General features: G+C 39.8%; 1 protein-coding gene across 1 annotated transcript; it reads right to left on the reverse strand.

The window, feature by feature from the left end:
- Positions 1 to 4127: 4127 nt before the first annotated feature.
- On the reverse strand, positions 4128 to 23023 carry SHISA4 (shisa family member 4). Its single transcript, XM_058177496.1, has 5 exons — positions 22796 to 23023; positions 11605 to 11776; positions 8989 to 9122; positions 7912 to 8085; positions 4128 to 7025 (listed from the first exon to the last, which is right to left on the reverse strand). Exons 1-5 carry the CDS (start codon positions 22851 to 22853, stop codon positions 6979 to 6981), a joined length of 585 nt encoding a protein of 194 aa, XP_058033479.1. The 5' UTR covers positions 22854 to 23023; the 3' UTR covers positions 4128 to 6978.

Below are 23023 nucleotides of genomic sequence, written 5' to 3' on the forward strand. Positions count from 1 at the left end.
TTCTGACTGGCCCTGCCCCCATCTATTCTCTGCCTCCCAAGTCCCACCTGATCGGGAGGAAATGAGAATTTTGCAGTAGCTTTCCCCTGGATTGAGGAGGGAATGGAGATTTTGCAGTGTTCTTCCCCTGCCAGGCCAACAAGCTATACCCACCAAGCCATGCCATGCCATGCCCACCAAGCCACACCCACAGAACCGGTAGTAAAAAATTTTGAAACCCACCACTGAAGCAAATGTATTTATCTCATTTACAAACTGCTGCAGTCCCAGCATCCCACACTAAGAGAGGGCCCCATCCAAAATAGTGCTCAGTATCTAAAATTAGAAGAATCAGAACATGTCACTCAAGGGGATAACATTACTGCAAGTTTTAACCAGGTACTAAAACAGGGGTCTCCAACCTTGGCAACTTTAAGCTGGCTGAGGAACTCTGGGAATTGAAGTCCACAAGCTTTAAAGATGCCAAGGTTGGAGACCCCTGCACTAAGAGATATAACTCTTTGCCTCCCCCACGAAAATCTGAACTCTTCCCCAATAAGACAGGAGAGGAGACTCAGAATGAAAGTCTGAAAATTGTCCATCAAATTCAGCTAAAGCTCAGATGGGGGCAGCAGCTCAATTTTGTCCGATTCAGAAACTTAAACTAAGTTATGCCTTGTTGGTACTTGGGTAGGAAACCACCCAGAAATCCTAGATCCACTTATTTATTTATTTTATTTTATTTGTTTATTTTGTCATAACAGTATATATAAGCATAAGCATGAAAGTAACTATATAATATATAAGCATATATATATAAGCATAAGCATGTAATAACTATATTAATTGGATATAATGAAAGAAAACAATAGGAGAGGACCAGTAGGCACGTTTGTGCTCTTATGCACGCCCCTCTTAGGAATGGGGTGGGGTCAACAGTAGACAGTTTTTGGTTAAAGCTTTGGTTAAAGCTTGCAGACTGGAGCGGAAGGCTGCAAAACCTCTTAGAAGAATGCAACAGCAGGCCCTTTCTCTAACCTTACCGGGAAAACTACATTACACTCGCGAGCCACCCGCACCGATCCTCGCTACGCGTTGCTTATGGAGCTGTTACGGTACTCGCCTCTGCTTTCCCGAAGGCCACCTCCACCAGGGGGCGAAAGACCGGCGGCCGAAACAGCGGGGAGGCTTCAGAGCAGGGTCTCCAACCTTGGTCCCTTTAAGACTTGTGGACTTCAATTCCCAGAGTCCCTCAGCCAGCAAAGCTGCTGAGGAACTCTGGGGGTTGAAGTCCACAAGTCTTAAAGGGACCAAGGTTGGAGACCCCTGCTTTAGAGAAAGGGCCTGCCATCGGCATCTCTTCCCAGGACGATCCCAATGCTTTCGGCCCTCCGTGATGGCGTGCCATGCGCTTTGCTGGCTGGAGCTCCCACAGGACTGGGTGCGGAGGAAGAGAGCGAGGAGGCGGAGCAGAGCCAACCGGCTGGCGACAGAGACGCCCTGAGGGGACGGTGCGGAGTCGGGAGCGCGAATCGGACTTCATCCTGCAGGAGGTCCGGAGCGACATGCTCTACTCCAGGATGAACAGCTGCTCTTTGGCGCGGCGTCGCCAGCAGCAAGACCATGGAGGAGAACATCTGGTGGCGGATTTGGAGGCAACCAAAGAGACAGTGGCGAGGACAAGAACCGCTGGCCAGGCCGGAGGCCGCCCCTCACTCCCGACTGAGCCTTGGATTGATGGATTGATTGATTGATTTTGTCACACAGTATATATAAGCATAAGCATTTAATAATTATACAATATATAAGCATATATAAGTATGAGTATGTAATAACTATATTAATTGGGTATGACGAAAGGAAACAATAGGACAGAAACGGTAGGCACGCTTGTGCTCTTATGCACGCCCCTTATTGCTATGGGTTTTGCTATTGGGATTGCTATTGGGCAGTGAGGGCCTTGCCTTTTTCCTGGGTGCTCTTTTGTGAGGACCGCCCTCTGGTAGTCCTGACGTGCAGCAGTTCATTTAGTGACCGTTCAAAGTTACAAGGCCCCTGGCAAAAAGTGACTTAGGACAATTTTTCACAATTACGCTGTTGCAGCGTCCCCACGGTCATGGGATCAAAATTCAAACGACTTGGCAACTGACTCAAATTTATGACGGTTGCAGTGTCCTGAGGTCATGTGATCCCCTTTTGCGACCTTCTGACAAGTCAATGGAGAAGCCAGGAAGGTCATAAAATGGGGCAAAATCCACTTAACAACGGTCTCACTTAGCAACAGAAATTTGGGGCTCAACTGTGGTCATAAGTTAAGGACTACCTGTACTGGGAGCACAAAATAGTTCATGACTTCCAATCATTCGTCTTCCCCCACCCACAAATGGATCACCGCAGTTATTAAATTAGTTACATGGTTGTTAAGTGAATCTGCTTTCCCTATTGACTTTGCTTGTCAGAAGCTGATCACATGCCCTCAGGACACTGCAGTCGTCATAAATATGAGTCAGTTACCAAGCATCTGAAGAATAAGTCATGTGACCATTGGGATGCTACAACAGTTGTGTGAAAATTGGTCATAGATCACATTTTTCAAGGATGTTGTCACTTTGGTCACTAAATGAACTGTTGTAAGTTGAGGACTACCCGTATTGGTACTACCTTTATTTTGCCACAGTCATTTTACTTTTCTTTGCAAGTCTTTGTATTTTGTGATTTTCTCCAGGTTTTTTTTTTACTTCTATTGCTCTCTGCTCTCTCAGGTACTATAACTCCCACTATCCAGACTTAGTTGGGTTTTTTAAAATCAATAATTCTTAAATCTGGGTGCTATGTGGCAGGTATCTGTCAGCTTGAATTCGAAAGTCCTAGAGCAGTGATGGCGGAGTACTTCATGTGCACTCGTCAGGGCCGCGAACAGGAAGAGGAGCTGCCCAGGGGGCATGCCCGTGCCAGATACGGTACTTCCGGTTTTCCAGCAAGTCTTCCGGTTACTGCCGCACATGCACACACACCAATCAGCTGGCCAGCATGCATGCTCACGCTGGAAAACGGAAGACCAGTTCTTACGGTTTCCAGCACTGCTGGAAAGGCCAGCTGATCGTCATGTGTGCATGCGTGACAGAAACCCAGAAAAGGAACGGATGACATTGCTCGTGCCAGGCGACTTTGCTGGCTGAGGGACTCTGGGAGTTGAAGTCCACAAGTCTTAAAAGGACCAAGGTTGGAGACCCCTGTCCTAGAGGACTTTAGCTTCTTTATTTTCTGTTACTTTATCTATTTTGTGGTCCCACCAGTTCTTGCTTTCAGGCAAACAGTATTTCTTGCAGATGTTCAGTGCACCATTGTGTGTACTTTGTCATACTGTTGTTTGTAGTCAGTCTGCTAACTAGGTGATCTACTGTTTCACTGGTTTCTTTGCAGAGATGGCAATTGCTGTCTGTGGTTATTCTTAATTAATTATCCTGTCTTTTTATATACTGTATATCTCAAAGTGGCAAACATTTGTGCTTCCAATGCAATGGTCACTATAGGTTATATCAAGAAAAATGGCTTTGTTTCAGAAAGATAATTTCAAAACCCATCATCTCTGGCCAGTTGCAGTGTCAGCTACATATTGTGGGAGTTGAACTCTAATGCATTTGGAGAGAAGGAAGGTTGTTCCAAAATGAAAGAGAAAATCATATTTGCAAATTCTGCAAGTGAATAACTATTAAAAACCTTGGGCCAAAACCTGGGCCAAAACTTTTTCTGAACACCAACACTTTTGATCCAAACAGAAACCCATGTTTCTAAGGCAACCAGACAGTTGTTCAGTATTTAAAATATACTAGATGGGATGATCTGGCATATACCGGTAAATTAACTAAGGAGAAATTTTAAATTTAAAAATCAGCAAAACATACTCACCACTGATTTGAAACAGTATGGCTCTTTGTTTCCTTCCCTGTGGACACCCTCCTCAATGCATTGGAAGCAATGAAATAACTTGCTTTTTTTCTGTATCAAATATTAACATTTTCCTTTATCAAGTTCTTAATTGTTGGCAAAGGAAAGTTTATTTCTCCTGTTAAGAAATTATTCTAGAACTACCTATCCGCTAACCGTACAGCAGAAGTAGAAGAAAGACACGCAAACACACATAGCAGTAACTTAATCAGTATTTACAACTTTAATTCACATTGTAACGAACATTTTGCAAAGCAAACGTTTGCCATTCTGGTTAGAATAAGAGACAGCGGTGCAACTGTTGCTGCAATTCAGCAGGCCATTCCCACACAGTGGGAATGTGATTTGAGCAAAAGGGCTGATTCAATTAACTCCTTCCTCCAAAATTTTCTTGCAGGACTCAGAAATGGTCACATGCATGGAGAGGATGTTTACATTGTGTTGCTTCAGCATTGCTAAACACTTTGGTTTTGCAGAGCTCAGTGTAACATCAAAAGGCATATGCCCAATGCATGGCTTCTTCAACTGGGCTAACACGTTCTCCCAGTTCCTGGAAGTCATGAAGTTAGTGGGTATCATAGCACATGGTGGCCTTTTCATTTTCTTGCACAGGAGTTGTCTTTATATTCTGGTTGAAGCATCATGCATTTGTTTTGCTTCCCAGGCCTTCTCTGTGTGCTCCAAATAATTTAAATACAGCTTTTGCAATACTGGCAGGTACAAAGTTAATATCCCTTCAGCAGGTGGGGAGGAATAGGTGGGACTGTCCAACCTCATCACACTAAATCTTGCTGATGTTTGGAAAGAACAATGAGATGTAATGGCAGATTGATAAATTGGACCATGCAGCAAGAATGCAGCAGGAATGTGCAAAACGTTCTATTCTGCAACAGCTTCTAAACTACACCACAAATGACTTTCTGTTCTGGAAATCTATGAAACTGCCCTAGAATGGCCAGACTGACATAGTCAGGAAGAAAACAGAGAACTCCAGTGTTCTCTGCAACATTCCAGTGGCAGAATATTAGATTTTGCACACAATAAAATGCAGATCGAGCCACAATAAACACCAAGGACTTTCAGGAGAAATAGGCTACACTGCATAGATAATAGGCACCAATTTCTTAATAGGCCTTCCCATGCCTCAGGAGTACAATTAATTGATCAGAGGCAAATCTGAGAGTTTGGATTCAGGACAAGTAAAGGGACTAGCTAATCTTAACTAATCTTTCTTAGTAAAAAGAAAGGAATCTCAACTGAGTTAGAATATTATGAAAGAATGTGTATTTATGTACATGAAAGGAGTCTCACCATGGGATAAAACATAAGATTTGAAAGAAATTCTAATAGTTACTGTTGGGCAGTGACTATAAACAAAAGAAGCAAGTATCCTAAATGATATTGTCCTGTTTTCACATTTGCATAAAAACAAAAATGAAAGATGCTGGCTGATGAGTTCTGGGATTTGAAACAGAAACCATGAAGAATGGCCAGATTGGGGAAAGCTGTGCTGGCTAGGAATGCTGGAAACTCTAGATCAGGGGTCTCCAACCTTGGCAATTTTAAGACTTGTGGACTTCAACTCCCAGAATTCCTCAGCCAACTTTGCTGGCTGAGGAATTCTGGAAGTTGAAGTCCACAAGTCTTAAAGTTGCCAAGGTTGGAGACCCCTGATCTAGATCAACCCATTTGGATGTTGGTGGAAAGGATTTGTATAGAAATGGAACTAACCAGGAAAGAATGGACTAAGATTTCAATACTCCTCCAAATGGCTACCCAACTACCATATCTGTAGTTTAATTAAGACATCTCCCTAATGGCATTGCTGAACCATTTTCAAGCCTGTTTAAATTTTGCCCCCTGCTCATCTGAAATGCCAGTTCTTGGCAGGTTGTTGTTGTTCCTTGCTCTACCTTGGGAAATGGGCAATATGATTTCTTTATGGTGAGTTAACGGAGTTAACATGTGAACTCAACCTCTGCCATTAGTAAAGGATTCACAATCTGATTTAAATGCTTACTTTACCTTTTCAAATATCGAGATTTCATACTACTATGAGGGCAGTTTATACTGAAAGTTATAATATGATGGTGAAAGGTTAACCCTCATTAGATTGGTGTGGAATGCACAAGAGAAATTTCAATCCAGTAGAGAAATCATTAAAAAAAATTTCTTTGAAAATCAAAATTATGCTCAATTGAGAAGAATTACTTTTGTCACCCATTTTTTTTCTTGAAAAAACATAGAAAATCTGTACTTTCATTTGCATATGAAATGCCCACAGTTTGATCGCTATATCTTCAGATATTGGACTTCTTATCATTCTGTGCTGCGGAGCACCAAAGGTAATGTGCCTTCTTTTGTCTATTCCTCATCTCATCTTTAAAAGACTCTATATCTAGGCTCATCTACTTTTCCTATGTATTAATTGCACTTACAGCTTTATTTGGGAATCTTTATGGGCTTTCAAGCAGCTTCTCCTCCAGATTCTGATCAAGATCTACTTTGTGTAAGGATCTTTAGCAGCACCAAATATCTTCGGACTTTCAATATGCATATCCAACTTAGGCCTCAGGGCTTCCTTAAGACACAAAGCATCACCTGGAAGTTATGAAGAATGGAACTAAAATTGAGCTCCTGGCAGTTTAGAGAAAAAGAGTTTCACTTAATTCTTTGCAAAACCCTGGAAGCAATCTGCATACTCACTCCTTCTGAAAAGTTTGGTTTCAGAGAGGGGAAATCTGTCAAATTACATATGGTGCTTGCACCAGCTTTGTGCACTTGCATTTGTAATCATCAGCTACTTCCTGAACCACATAGGAAGTGAGGAGGACAAGGTGATTCTTCCAATATTTGGGTTGAGTGGAGAAAAGAATTAAAAGTCACAATGCTTCCTACCATGCAGAATAACTAATTAAAAAAAAAAAACACTGGCAAATACTAACACAGGCTGGAGTTTCGGACGGTAGGAGTCCCCTACAAGTTCTGTAAAAAGGGAGTTAGCAGGCCCACAAAGAAAGGCTTCTTTCAATTAGTCCTCCAAGATTCTTCTCAAGTGCTAGGCTGTGTTGGTTGCGGTGGGATGTATGGTGGGGGAGCTGCAGAAGAAAAGAAATTGACCGTTAGAATAAGCTTAGCAGCACCTTGCCAATCTTTGCTGGTTTTGAAAAAATAAAGCAAGGTTAGACTTTAGTACTTGGATAGGAAACTACCGTAGTAGGAAAGCTTATGTCAGTAAATTGTCATACAATAAATTGAACTTGAAGCAGATTTTTACATATATGCCATAGGTGAAGCTGGGTTTAATCCAATGTTAGCTATTCTCTACATATATGATGATTATAAAGTTACGATACTCTGGCCTGCAAAAATCCAGATAACTACAAGGTGATAGCAAAGGGAATTATTTGTTATCATCTAGTGATCATCACCTTTGCAGCCCTGATATAGAAGTAATATGGAAATGTCATATTTCTATATATTTATACATTTCAGGTTACTGTAGTATTTAGGGGGATAAGTCTCTTATTTTGTCCTGCTTTACTCATGACCATTTGGGTTTTATAGGACAAACCTACCTCCATGTTTTTCTTTGTTCTTGTTCCTCTAATCTTAATTTTCCTTTCCTGCTGTTCCATGTTATTTCAATACATCCTCAGTTTTAATCAATCTTTGCCCTTCCAATTAAGAGATGCTGAAGTGATTAAATCTCTCACATGAAACTCAATTAAAGTTTACCTTTGTCTAATCAGAAGCAAGCATTAATAGAATTTCTTCTATCTACATTTACCAAGATTTGACTCAATGAATATTGTGGATCATTTGCGTGTGACATTTTCTTAACAATGTCTCCGGAGAATTGCCGCTCTTATAATTCTTTGCCCATGCTTGAATGACATTTTGAGAGTTCATACTGAATATGTCTGCACCATACCTGGATAGGAAGTAAGTCCAGCTTATCATTACTTTATACTCTTTTCTTACCTGAAGGATTGTAGTATGGTGGGCCAGGTGGATATAGAGGATACTGTGCTGGAACTGTCGGCGGGTAGGGAAACACAGGGGCATATCCAGGATGAAATGCTGGCCCTGCTTTTGGATCCATGGGATAAGGGTCTGGTGGCTGATCAGGATAACCAGAAAGTGGAATCTCCTGACCTGGATTTGACAAACTTCTGTTAAGTGTATGTTCTGTTTTGATAATAAATCTGTGCACAATCTGGATTTGAAGGAGAAGAGGTGGCGTGGAACATGCATGGACACCGAGCATCACATCTGTTGGAAGCCACATCTTTTCCCAGCCTTACAACACAATTCCAGGAAAAGACATGTTTGATTTCAGAAGATGCCAGTAGGTATAATCTACTCTCTGGTGTGCATCACCTTTCATTCTTTGAATCCAGATCAGCACAAACATTATTGATAATTCTCCATGTTATAAGGCAGTCTCCTCCCAATTTGCTTGTTTGTAGTAGAGATGTGTTGGATTGCAGCTGCAATCATTTCTCTGGCAGCCTGACTCTGGAAAAGATTCTCCCATCAGAATGCTAAACAGCATAAGACTAATTGCAAATATGGTCTTATATCTATGAGAAAGATGATTTTGGTATAAAGCAGGGGTGAAATCCAGCAGGTTCTGGAGAACTGGTAGCAGAAATTTTGAGTAGTTCGGAGAATTGGCAAATACCACCACTGGCTGGCCCCAGAGTGGAGTGGGAATGGAGATTTTGCAATATCTTTCCCCTGCCACACCCACCAAGCCATACCACACCCACATAACCGGTAGTAAAAAAAATTGGATTTCACCACTGGTATAAAGCCCAATGTAGCTGGCAAAATCAAGAAAACAAAAATGCCATAGATTTCAATAAGATAATGCTACTGGAATTGTAATAGGAAATTCCCAGTTTCCTTTGTAGTGAGAATTAATTAAAACAGATGTCTCTCCACCTTCAGTTGAATTGCTATTTATGACATTATGAGTCAACTGACTCTCCCTTCAGCATTCCCAGTTTCCTCCCAATCTCTCCCAGTAGGCCACAACAGAAGGGCATTTTCTACCTTGATAAGGAGTCTGCATGTGATGCCGTCGCTGGTACAAATAGCAGCAGGAGCACAGGAAGCAGCAGACAATGGTGGCAACAATGGCCACAAAGAGAATCACAGCTGAAGCGATGCCAGCAATGGTCCTCGGGCTGCAGAGCACAGACAAAGATAAATTATGTTCATGTTACAGAATCTGTACTGAAACAGATACTATGACTCCTCTACATGACAGGGATGGATGAATTCTCAAAAATCCAGCCACTTCTACTGCCCACCTTCACAAGATACCTTTGGGTCCAGTTAAAAAACAATGGAGAAAAACTGTCAAATATGGCAAAGATATTTTAAAAACAGCAGAAGACCAAGGAATCTCCTCCTGATTTATGTAATATTTTAAAAGAAATATGTAGTAGCAATAGCACTCAGATATTATTTGAAGGCTTCTTCCTTTCTTAGACCTTGGATGGATTGGGATGTTATGCACACTGTCAAATGGACAGTCCAGGAAATGATGCATGTAAGAACCAGAGGCTGGGCTGATTCTCACATTGCTGTGATCAAGGTGGGCTTTTAAAGCAAAGATGGACTTTAGCAAAACTGCTTTAAAAAAATGCACCATTTCCCCAGTCCTTCTGTGTCCTGTTTGAGCCTATAAGGATGAAAGAAGATGAAAGATGAGGAGAATCTTATTGGTAATATTTATTTGACTATGAATTCCTCAAACAATATCCCCCCCCTCTTCAAAATTCACTTAGAGGAATTCCTAAACACATTTGTGCATTCCTATTGAAGATTAGATTTAATTAAGATACAAAATTATCTTAAAAATAATTTTAAAAAACTATTTAAAATAGTTTCAAATCCCACAGTTACAAATATAAGAATCTCCACTTTATGCTCCAGCAACCATTAAAGGAACAGATCAAATTATTTCAATATTTCAATGCTGTACTTACAATACTATACTTAAATTCAATACTTCAATATTTTCAATACCCTTGCTATCATCATTACAGTTGAAAATGAAAATAAAAATCACAACTTCATTCAAAAGGATATCAACAAGACAGTTGGCCAATCTAAGTAGAAAACTCTTGAGAGCAGAAGAAAAAATCTTGCTCCAGCTCTTTTGGAACAGGACACTTTAATTAAACTTTTAAAAAAATATTTTCAGGATTATGGAGCTTTGTAAGGCCTGGTCTCATTTGGGAATGATATCCAATATCCATCATTTATTCTTGAACAAGACTTTTCTAGCTGTACTTTGGATCTAGTTAGAGGAAATGTGTGAAGGTATATCACGTATGTGTTAGAAACTCTTCCTACTCAGCATTCCTAAAAAGGCTTGAAAAGTTTAGGCAAGTAGATGTACGTATCAAAAATTATCTATTAGAAGTTCTCTTAACAACACCCAATGACCTTTATATACATTTGCCTGTAGTTTAATTCATGTTGCTTTTAAAAAAGTTAAAACTCAGAAGCCACATGGTTACTAACTTGCCTTTGGAAGTTTTTACTGTTCTCTGACAATGAAAATTAGAGATTTCAACCTCTCCACCTTCAACTCTTATAAAGTGTGCAACTAGAACCTCAGTTCTCAACCTAACCCATATAGCATATGGGTTCTGGCTTAGCAGGTTATGTGAACCAAGCTTTATGGCATGTAAACCATGGGTTATGGCAAGAGTTCATAATCAAGGCTCAACTACCACGTGTGGCTCATGAAAACTTTGGGTGCTGACTCCATCATTCAGATTTAACTGCAAGGGAAACTGGATTTGATCAGGACAAGGAAGAAAGGAGAGCTCATCCCTTCCCCCATGGCCTTTCTTTCCAACCATAATTACCATTACTGCGGTGGCGCAGTGGTTAGAGTGCAGTACTGCAGGCTACATCTGCTGACTGCCAGCTACCTGCAATTTGGCAGTTCAAATCTGACCAGCTCAAGGTTGACTCATCCTTCCATCCTTCCAAGGTGGGTAAAATGATGACCCAAATTGTTGGGGGCAATAGGCTGACTCTGTAAACCGCTTAGAGAGAAATGCAAAGCGGTATATAAGTCTAAGTGCTATTGCTATTACTACAGCTACTTAGGAAGAATTTTGATTTCCGAAAACTGGACACTCTCCTGAGGAAGGATGAGCATCTCTTCCCCACTCCATTTTACTCTGATCAAACTGAACCCCTAGCTATATCTCAGTCATAAGAACAAGTATATCTATCAGTGGTGGGTTTCAAAATTTTTTACTACCAATTCTGTGGGTGTGGCTTGATGGTCGTGGCATGGCTTGGTAGGCATGGCAGGGGAAAAACTCCATTCCCACCCCACTCCAGGGGAAGGTTACTGCAAAATCCCCATTTCCTCCCGATCAGCTGGGAGTCGGGAAGCAGAGAATAGATGGGGGCAGGGCCAGTCAGAATTTTTACTACCAGTTCTCTAAACTACTCAAAATTTCTGCTACCGGTTCTCTAAAATTGGTCAGAACCTGCTGAAACTCTGCTATCTATCTATCTGAGGGGTTACTGATATCCCTCTGCTCTGTTTCTTTTGACACTTCAGAGGTAACTCTAAGTTTTCAGTCACAATCTTGATGCTTTCAACCACTTTCTGTGGCTATTACATATTTTTACCCAAAGGCCATGCAATGCTTCTGCTGCCGTTCAGTGAGAAGGTTCCTGATATCAAAGCAGCAGAAGCGATGGTAGCAGTCACCACAGCAGAAAGAAGGGAAGTTGCAGTCTATGCCACGGTGCCAGGAGCCATTTCTGTCTATGTACCACTTGCAGTCTTCATCAGCTGAGACTGGAAGAAAGAAGACACTCCTTTTATCAATTCCATATAAAACAGAAAGCAGTGAGAAATCTTCTAAGACACAGGTGTCAAATTCAACTCCATGGAAGACCATATCAGGGTTGTGTTTCACCTCGGGGGACCGGGGTGGGTCTGGCCAGGGTGGGAATGGCCAGCTTGACATCACTCCTGTTGGGGGCACCTGCAGTGGCCCAAGCACTCTGCCAGCAAAAATAGGCTCCTGAACTCTGTTTTTGGCTGCTGACGGCCCTCCTGACTCCGTTTTCACTGGCAAAGGGTTGTAGGAGGCCATGGCAGCCGAAAACGGAGCTTGGGAGCCTGTTTTCACTGGCAGAAGCACTGCGAGCCGGTCCTTTGCTGTTTCCAGAGCAGCCCTGCAGGCAGATCTAAGTACCCCGTGGAATAAATCCAGCCCCTGGGCCTTGAGTTTGACACCCTTGCTCTAAGAACATTGTACAGGGAACACCCTGAAATTTCCTACACATCAGCCTCTAGGAATAAGGGACCCATAGTCAAAGGCCTTTCAGAATTTTGTAAGCTATCATTACATGGTCTTTCACAATAGCAGGGGAATCCCAAAATTTAAAATTAAACTTGAAAAATTTTTGTGAGATCATTAGATCTTACAAAATCATGTAAGATGTTTTCTGTCATTAGGTAAGAATGCCAAAATCTCCTTAACTTCTTGTAAGATTTTGGTTTTCTTGAAATCTCACACAATTTGTATACTGAACTATAAGTTTTTCCAATTTCTTTTTTAAAAAATATTTTATTCAATTAATTTAATAATTAATTACACTATTTATGGCTTTCTCATAAGTTAGACCATTCACAATCCCACATTGCTGCCACTGGCTACAAACATCATTCTCTCTCTCTCTCTCTCTCTCTCTCTCTCTCTCTCTCTCTCTCTCTTTTTAAATAGAAAAGCAATAATCAGAAGTTGGCAACATAATGAAAATGGATATTTTCTTTGGCAGTTGTAAGACTCTCAGACTTAATATTTTTCAGATCTTTTTAAACAAAAAAAAAGTTTAGTAGGAAACCACCATGTAACAAAGTAAAGTGCCAGCTTTTAGAAATATTAGAATGCCTCAAAATAACAGAAATCATAACATGTATTTATACAATTTAAATATACTAGGAGGACATACAGGCAGTCCTCAACTTACAACCACAACTGAGCACAAAATTTCTGTTGTTAAATGAGACCTTTGTTAAGTGAATTTTGCCCCATTTTAGAACTTAACTTGCCACAGTTGTTAAGTGAATCATTGCAGTTGATGTTAGTAACCCAGTTGTTAAGTGAATCTGGCTTCCTCATAGACTTTGCTTGCAAGAAGATCGCAAAGGGTAAAACATGACCCTTTGGATACAGCAACAGTCATGAATATGAACCAGTTGTCAGGTATCTGAATTTTGATCAAATAATTATGGGGATGCTGCAAAGGTTGTAACTGTGAAAAACAGTCATAACTTGTATTTTTCAGTGCTGTTGTAACTTTGAACTGTCACTAAACAAACAGCTATAAATCAAGGGCTACCTATAGTTCATTATTTTCTGGGAATTTGCCTTCTACAAAACAAAAGGAAATGAAAAGCTGGTATAAGAGACAATATCTTCTGAGGGCTGATCCACATCATTTTGTCTTCAAGGAAAGGGGTTATTGGCCACGATCATCACAGCAACCATGCTTTATAAAAATTACAGTATAAACAGAAACACTGTTGAATTTGTAGATTATTGCCCCAATGCATTCTTTTAATAAAATTAAAACAGATTGTGAACTACATGCAACATATGGCATATTCAAATATAAGATACATGTTCTTGATCATTGTTGTAACAGGTAAATGAAGGGGGCTGCATAAGAGCACAGTAAGTTAAGGGGCGTGCATAAGAGCACAAGCGTGCCTACCGTTCCTGTCCTATTGTTTCCCTCTATTATATCCAATTAATATAGTTATTACATACTTATGCTTATATATACTGTTGTGACAAATAAAATAAATAAATAAATAAAAATAAATAAAATAAATGTAAATTGTCATCACTATCTAAAGTTGTATTATTTGTTACTTAAAAAAACTTTATAGAAAAAATGAATTACATAAAACCTAGTATCATTAAAATAAAGAGGGATACAGCTTGCTGTATTTCTTAGAAATAGAGTTGACTATGCATTTATAAATGCTGTCAATAAAAAACGTACATATGTTGATCATGTTATGTCAAATTTAGCCAAGCAGAGGAAGATAAAACTGAAACTCTTGTACTCTCTGGCATGCTTAGGTTTGGTCACGGCTCTGGTTTTTTATTACCACCCAGAATATCAAATGAGTTCATTCCTATGATTCAATCCCCTTCATTTAAACATGTGACCTCCATATATAGAACATGACCAGCTGTCTTCAGATGACTGGAAGTGCTTACCCTGCGCTCTAAACATTGCAACCATTTTATTAATTACAGTTACATTATGCCTCTTTTCCAAAAGTTCAAGGGATGTATACAATTCTGACCCTTCACCCATGTCTTTGACAAGAGAGTGAGACCCACTGCTTTATTATGCTTGTCCTATTTTATTTTTTATTGATAAAAGGATAGTATCTTTGATTGTTGTGAGCTGCCCAGAGTTATTGAGGTTTGAGGAGGATAGATTAATTCGTTATTATTACTGCTATGGTTTCCCACACAGTCAGCCAGCTGCTTAGACTGGATTTGGCATTTTCATCCTTTCCAAGAACCTGGGATAGGCAGGCATTATTATTTGATGATTTTAAAGTTACCGCAAGATGTATCATATTTTTTGCACTATAAGATGCTCCTAGCTTTTGGAGTGGAAAACAAGAAAAAAAAATCTGCCTCTGCCTCTGCAGCAAACAGCAAACAGCCTGGTCAGCTTCAGCATGTTATTGCAATCTGATTTAGCATGAGCAGCTGATTGGCAGTTGGATCAGCTTCCCAGAATACCACCAATCAGCTGTTCCAGGTTGCGGGGATCACCGCCACCTATTGCCATCTCCGCTCATCCTGTTTTCGGCCTCAGCATGCCCTGTTTTCGGCCTCCATGTGTCCCATTTTCAGCCTGTTCCAGGTGGCGGGGATTGCTGCCGCCTATCGCCACCTATTGCCACCAATTGCCAGCAGCACCGATCGCCAGTAGCGGTGGCAATTAGCAGTGATGGGTGGCAGCAGCAGCAATCCCTGCTGCCTGGAACGGGCCAAAAACGGGACACATGGAGGCCAAAAATGGGGCATGCAGAGGCCAAAAATGGGGCATGTGTAGGCTGAAAATAGCCAAAGGATGTGGGCTGGCAGGTGGGCAGGGCTTCGGCAACATTCACTCTGTAAGACGCACAGACATTTACACCCACCTTTTTGGGGGAAAGTACATTTTATGGACAGAAAAATACTGTAAGTTGTTTCAAGTAAAGTAAAGCTGCTTTTGCCACAGTTATTCTACTTTTATTTGCAGATCATTATATTTCGTGATTTCTCACATTCTTTCTCTTCTGTTTTGCTGTCCATTATAGAGACCCTTTTAGGCTTTTTTAAACAATAAGAATTGTTAGACTTGTGGACCTTACTGGCTGGAGAATTCTGGGAGTTGAAGTCCACAAGTCTTAAAGCTGCCAAATTTGAAGACCTCTACTCTAATCCATGTAAGGTTCTTGATTATTAACTGGATTAATGGGAATATACAGCACAGTTTATTTTATTTTATTTTATTTATTTATTTATTTATTTATTTAGTCACAACAATATATATACGTATCATATAAAAAGCTTATATAGTATATAAACATATATATGAGTAAATATTAGGAGGTATAAGCATATATATATATATATATATATATATATATATATATATATATATATATATTTGTTTTCTGAGGTTTTCGCGGGTGTTTGTATGTAGATCTTTGGTTATTCGGGTTTTCTCCCGCGTAAAATTGGAAGTGTCTTGGCGACGTTTCGACGAAGTCTCATTCGTCATCTTCAGGCTTCAGCTTCGTGCTTCTGGGAGCAATGTGTGACTGCAGCTGTTTCTTCCTTTTTAACTGCTAGTGGGGGGTTGGACTGATTGGGTGGGAGCTTGGCTGTGCTCTGATTGGATGGGGTTTTTGGTGCTCTGATTGGATGGGGTGTGTCCTCTTTGGGTGGGGCTTGGTGGTGCTCATATTAGTCTGAGCAGCAGGGGGTTTTGAGCTGGTGAGCTGCACAGCTGTTGTCCGGCTTCGTGTTCGCGGTCGTGCCACATCTTCACAGTGGGTGTCATTTTACGCGGGAGAAAACCCGAATAACCAAAGACATATATATATATATATATATATATATATATATATATATATATATATATATATATATATATATATATATATATATATATATATATATATATATCTTTGTTGTTCGGGTTTTCTCCCATGTAAAATTGGAAATGTCTTGGCAACGTTTCGACGAAGCACGAAGCTGAAGCCTGAAGATGACGAATGAGACTTCGTCGAAATGTTGCCAAGACATTTCCAATTTTACACGGGAGAAAACCCGAACAACCAAAGACCTACATACAAACACCCGTGAAAACCTCAGAAAACAAATATATATATATATATCTTCTTCATATATATATGAAGAAGAAAAAGAAAAACAATAGGACAGGAACAGTAGGCACGTTTGTGCGCTTATGCACGCCCCTTATGGTCCTCTTAGGAATGGGGTAAGGTCAATATTAGAAAGTTTTTGGTTAAAGCTTTTGGGATTATGGGAAGAGACCACAGAGTCAAGTAAAGTATTCCAAGTACTGATAATTCTGTTACAGAAGTCATATTTTCTGCAATCTAGATTAAAGTGGTTAACATTAAGTTTAAATCTATTGGTTGCTCTTGTATTATTGCAATTAAAGCTGAAGTAGTCTTTAACAGGAAGGACATTACAATAGATGATTCTATGAGTTAAACTTAGGTCTTGTCGAAGGCGACGGAGTTCCAAGTTCTGCAAACTGGATCTGTTGGAATGAATCATGTTTATGAAAGGACTGGTGTTCAGAAGTGAGACTCAGGAAACAAAATTGCTCCATTCAATCACAAGCAGGACTCATGTTTCGTTTTCTGTCTTATGTTACCTTTCCTTTCTTTGATTCTCTGTTTCTGTAAGAGAAACAGTTGCATTTCTCTCTCTCTGTAGAGAAAAACTGCAGCCTTCTTTTTCCCTGGCACTTGACGACTATAAAAAACAATTAACAAAGAAGTCCTTTAATGTGGTCTTATTAGTGTTTTTGTCATTTTAAAAGATGGAAGAAGGCAGCTGGAATTCCCCTCCACTGACACAATGAAGAGATGAAACGGCAAGGCAACATAAACCGAATCTCCTGACATGTCAGCTATCTGGGCACAGAAAGATGTTAATGCATATTCATCAGGATTATATTTGTATTTTCTGATTTTCTCCAGTTTTTTCCTCTCTCCCACTGTGCTGTCTGTCCAGACTTCTTCATCTTTTTTATCAACAATTGTTAAGCCCAGGGTGCTATATGGCAAGTGCTTGTCTTTCAGTCACTCTAATACATATATCCGTATCCATTTGAACCTTAGATGATGAGCTCATGAAACATAATTGTTTTTTCTTAAATTATTGATTGTTGAATTTAACTACTTTTTAATATTTTATTCAAGGATATTGCCAAGCATGGGAAAGGCTTTTCCATAACAGAGTTTGAAGAATTAAAATTTCTGGCCTTCAGTGCAGTAAAAGCAACAGCCCCTTATTATATGTAGAACTGGGAAAAACTTTTCTTCCTCATCAATTATTCTGGAGGAGAATGGGCATTTGTAAGAGGGCTGAATTCCTGCCTGAGTTATATCCTCCTCCTTTGTGATGGGAAAGGGTTATCTCTAGTCCAGTTTTCTTAACTTCCCTTTTTCATTTCAAATCTTCAGAGATGTATTCACCCTGAATAAACAGTTTGACAAATGTGCAATCTTTGGCAAGTAAAATTATTCCATGATTGATAGCCAGCATGCCCAACATTGTTAAGATGTTAGACTTGATTATATTGACCCAGATTCCTCAATTAATCATGGAGCTCAACAGGTGATCTTGAGCCAATGATTCTCTCTCAAGCAAACATAACTGACAGGATTGTTTCCAAAAACCTTAAACTCTCAAAGAAGGCAAGTTATAAACATAATGGTATATTAAGAAATGCAACAATAATAAATAAAATGTCCAGGACTTTTTCTAGCATGACCAAAGCCTATATCTGCTAGAAATCATGAGAAAATTAAAGTCATTTAGAATGCATGAAGCAAGGAAAGGTTGGGCTAAATAGTTCAATTATTGCTTTGACTACAGCAGTCAAAGTACTATTAAGTGCTATTTGTAGACTCACAATAAGGTTAGAACCCTTTAGCTTCACTTCTCTAAGTTTGTCCCCTCAACTCCTATGATCCCTAGCCAGAACATCCATTAGCTATTGTATTAGTTGGATATACTGCCTGGGAATTAAAATTGAATTATACAAGACACAGAGATGAAACATTGCATAGCCTGTTCATCTCAACAATTTTTCAGAATATAAAGCCACTATCAAGAGGCCAAGAAACTAGCTACCGATAAACTATCATTAACATAGTTTGCAAATATAGCAATCCCATCACAAGCAGGGCCTCATTGGAAAAACACCCTCAGGTTGTGTGAAAGAATGCAGGGAGTCTTAATCAGCTGCAGGTGTCAGCACCATGGACAGCACCACACAAATGAATGACCAGGTTCTAGATACAAGCAGGTTTCATTTGTCCCAGTAATGAGTCCAAAAATGAACAAGGGATCTTGAGAACTGCTGTACATCCAAACTGGACAATGGGATACTAAATACTTTCAAACTGAATAAATTGCTTCAGGCATTAAAAATAAAGCCAGCTAGATCCTTTCATCAAGTAATTACTGAGTCAGTGGGACTTCAGTCATCAGCCATAATTTCTATTTCATTCAAAATCCATTCCTTCCTATCTAACTTTAGCTTCTCAGTGGATATCTTAATTTTTTTCCTCCTTGCTATTGGAATGTCCTAATCTTCAAGTATTTTGGAACTTCCTTTCCTTCAAAGATCCACAGCAAATTCTCATTTATTCAAGATTCAAAGAATACAAAGTTCCACTACAGTATTCACCTTGGAACTGCATGAATGTGTCTGCTCAATTAACGGTAGCAATCTTGGGCCAACAGCACTATCCTTCCATCCCCCATGGTAAAAACAGAATTAATATTTTTTGAATTTCTGTGAAGCTGACAAGAAGCACTTTGGCTCTAGCAATGAAAATCTCATTTAATGATTAGAAGTCTGTCCTTTTGGATGCTGTTCTACAGCCAAAAGGGATATTAGAGTTTTTTTTAAATATGTCAAGATTTCATTCTAATTGTATCTATTTTTACTATGATTACAGATGGTGTAAAACAAACAAGACCCAAGCAAGTAGCACTTTACTGCACAAAAATCAGTGTAATTCCCAACTGTCAAAATATAAAAAAAGAAAAGGGTTCTAAACACATTTTATATACAAAAGTTCAAATTTAAAAAACCCTATCCGCAAAGGAAGCATAGGAGGGGAAAATTCCAAAGAAAAAGATAAAACTCTTCTGCATTGTTTAGGGTTATGAACACCAGCTAAAATCAAACCTTGAAATTTCTCTTCCCACCCAGTAAATTACTCCATATGTCACACAAGATACCTGTGTGTATCTTTGCTGCCAGAAGCGATAATCCCCTCCCCGAAGGCTGCTTTGGAGCAAAACGACAGTTATATAAATGGAATTAATAATTACTAATTAAAAATAAGTCATCCCACTTATAATATTAAATGGTTCCCCACATGAACTCACACATATAAACAACTTTCACTTAGCAAACAACTTTCACTTAGTATGCACACATGCATGCCCTTTCAGCAAGAGGAGAAACTGGATGAATATTAAGTGAGAGAAAGGTATCTACATGGAGATGCAAACTGGATATGTGTGAGGCACATGAACAAGATAGCTGGATGAAGAAGAAAAGCAAGGAGAAAGAAGAGTATTGCACAAAGATTCTTCCATCCAGTATCAATACTCAGTTTAGTAAGATGAGGAATGTGTGATACCATTTGGATTTCTTGCTTATGTATTGTTTTCAACAGCTCCTTCTACACATTAGGGAAGGTAGAATGATACCACAGCTCAGAGGTAGTTATTTGGGAGGAAAAAATATTCATCATCTAATAAAATGTTATTAATTTAATAGAAGTAAAATATCTGTTATAAACAAATGGGAAAAATCTATTACAGTGGTTTAACTGAAACTTGGATGAAAGTCAGCTGAGTTTTTTAAGATTTTTTTTGTCTGAAGTACTTTTTAAAAACCTTTCTATGGTTGAAAATGTTAGCCTGAATCTACATCATAACCAAAATTGCCTGAAACAAATTCCTCAGGAGCCAGAATTTCTAACCACAGTATGTTGCAATACCTAGATTTCCACATAATACTTTAAGTCATAAACCACCAGAATGATCAGAATTTGCAAATCAGGTAAAAACAAAGAAACTATGGGATCACTAGACACATTGCATAAAAGTCAATTATACTATCTGGTTGCAAGAATTTTTTTTAAAAAAATTCAAAATTATCCTTATATCTTGAATAATGACGTATTCTTCTCACAACACAATTTTTCTCTTATGATAAGAAAACAAAATAAGCCTTTGTCTGTTGTAACTATTTAAACCAACAAGAAATCTGTTTTCAGTAAGTTATTCAACTTCAGCCACAGTAGCGTAATTAGCAAAATTAGGGGATAACTGGTTTATATTAAATGTTCTCAAGTAGGTATGGGGCAATACTCTGAGAACAGGCCATTTTCAATACTAGAGATGTTCCACACTACCAATACTTGAGAACACATTTCTCATCATGAAATGTGTTTCATGAAGTTTTATGCACAATTTCTTTTTCTTTTCTTTCCATTTTTTTTTTTGCAGGATATATGATATACTAGGATTAGGACATGGTCCGTCTCTGTTCATTCTGGCTGAGAAGTTGCAGTCCTCCACTTGAATATTTTTATTTATTTTTAATTTTTATTTTATTTACACTTATATCCCGCCCTTCTTCGAAGACTCAGGGCGGCTTACACTATGTTAGCAATAGTCTTCATTCTAGTTGTATATTTATATACAAAGTCAACTTATTGCCCCCAACAATCTGGGTCCTCATTTTACCTACCTTATAAAGGATGGAAGGCTGAGTCAACCTTGGGTCTGGTGGGACTAGAACCTGCAGTAATTGCAGGCAGCTGCTGTTAATAACAGACTGCATTAACAGCCTGAGCCACAGAGGCCCTGAATATACTAGATCAGGGGTATCAAACTCGCATCATCATGGCAGCGTTACATGAGGTATCGGGACTTTTTTCCCCTTCATTAAACTGGGCGGGAGCGGGGCTAGCACTTGACACATCTAGCCCACAGGCTGTGAGTTTGACACCCCTGCACTAGATTGAGAAAAGTGCCTTAGAAACTAGTGAGTTGGTCTTCCTGAAAACAAACTATCCTGTTATGTTCATGAACATAAGGATGATCAACATACTCAGTTTATAAGTGATTAGAAGTACTAGCATTTCACTTCACGGCCTTTCACAGAACAACTTACCCTGATTTCTTTTAGATGTTTTATGCAGATCTACAAATCCATGTTTTTGAAAGCATTAACTTGGAGACTATTCTGTGGTCTCTCCCTGATTTGTTAACTTTTCATAAATGTTGGTAGATTATAATTTCAAAGGCACATGTCTTTTCTGAACACCTGGAATCCCATAGTGCAGAAATTGTACATTGCAAAAATAATACTATAACACTCATATCAGCAAAAAAGACCATTGGCACAATTGTTGTATCACAGCAACTTTGTATCTAGTTAGGTGACTCCACTTTTTCAAGGATCAGCAATGCAGTATTGGGAGCAGCAGACAGCAACATGTTCAGTCACTAAACATTAAGTCACTGCAAGCTCTTCAGCCCAGACACAATTTCACCTTTCTACAAATAGCTTCTTTATTTTTAAATCTCATATAATTCAGGTTATTTAACTCCCACAGGTTCCTATAATTATCGGGTTAGCATCCTTCTTTAACCACAGACAAAAATAATTCACATGGAATCATCATCCATAAACATTTCAACAAGGCAGGAAAAAGAAATAGACCCAACTATGATTAGATGCAGGCATTTCTGTTTGTAAGTCTTTCCAAGAGCCTGCATTGCTCAAAGGAGTGGGGCCAACCGTCACAAAGTTCTGGTGTGTAATTGTCAAGTGCTGTTTCTCCCCATCTCAAAGTCCATGATATGAACACTTTTGCACAGCTCCTGTGTTCAATGGAACACACTCAGAAGTTTCCCCTTATTTGTATGACCTTCTTTAAATTAATGATTATTTTTCTGGTCCTCCAGTTTCCATTGGGTGTGTGTGTGATATTCCTGTTGAGGGATTCACTCCAAAGGACACAAACAGCTACCCCTCCTGACCCTCTTATCCTCTACATAAAAAAATACAGACCAGCTCAAGAGAGATAAATGTGGCTTTAGATGAAAGCGGCAGTACTGTTCCCCCAGACATCAAGGCAGCAAAATAACCCAGCATGTCCCACGCTTCAATCACAGAGATAGAAGGATGAATCATGAAGGGTTTTTTTTCCTCTCTTCTAATTCCTCTAGCTACGACGGGGCATTTCACACATGCTCAGGAGCGCCCTTGTTCCTTTACTTTCAAGAGGGAATCCAAAAATACTTTCCAAAGCAGAAAGCAGATTCAACCAGAAAGAGCCCAGGGAAGCACCATCACTCACCCCCACCCTCCCCTGACCAGGCGCAGACCTGGATTTGCTTCACGCAGCGGGCTTGCGCTTCACTCCTATCACCCTCCTGCCGAGAGCCTAGCGTCTGACCCACGACGCGGGGCCTCACCCCGGCCTTACCCAGGGTTGCAGCGACCAGGCTGCAAAGCACCGTCCACGCTAGGGCCCAGCTCCCCATCGCCGTCCTTCTGAAAGGCTTCCAGATGCCCGGCCGACGCTGCGGGAAGGGGCGGGCGCGGAGAAACCGGATCCGGGAGTGGGGGGGGGGAGACGGGACGCCTCCTCTTTTGCCAAGAAGGGAAGCGCGAACCGCGGTGGGAGGCTAGACCGAGCTGTTTTTTTGCGGGC

The sequence above is a fragment of the Ahaetulla prasina genome, chromosome 3 (genome assembly GCF_028640845.1).
Source record: "Ahaetulla prasina isolate Xishuangbanna chromosome 3, ASM2864084v1, whole genome shotgun sequence".
In the NCBI taxonomy this organism is placed as follows: Eukaryota; Metazoa; Chordata; class Lepidosauria; order Squamata; family Colubridae; genus Ahaetulla; species Ahaetulla prasina.

Coding starts and splice junctions, on each gene's coding strand:
- SHISA4 (XM_058177496.1), bottom strand. CDS start 22,853: ATGGGGAGCTGGGCCCTAGCGTGGACGGTGCTTTGCAGCCTGGTCGCT. Junction 8,086..8,988: donor CATGCAGACTCCTTATCAAG/GTAGAAAATGCC, acceptor TGTCAAATCCAG/GTCAGGAGATTCCACTTTCT. Junction 7,026..7,911: donor ACCATACTACAATCCTTCAG/GTAAGAAAAGAG, acceptor TTTCTTCTGCAG/CTCCCCCACCATACATCCCA.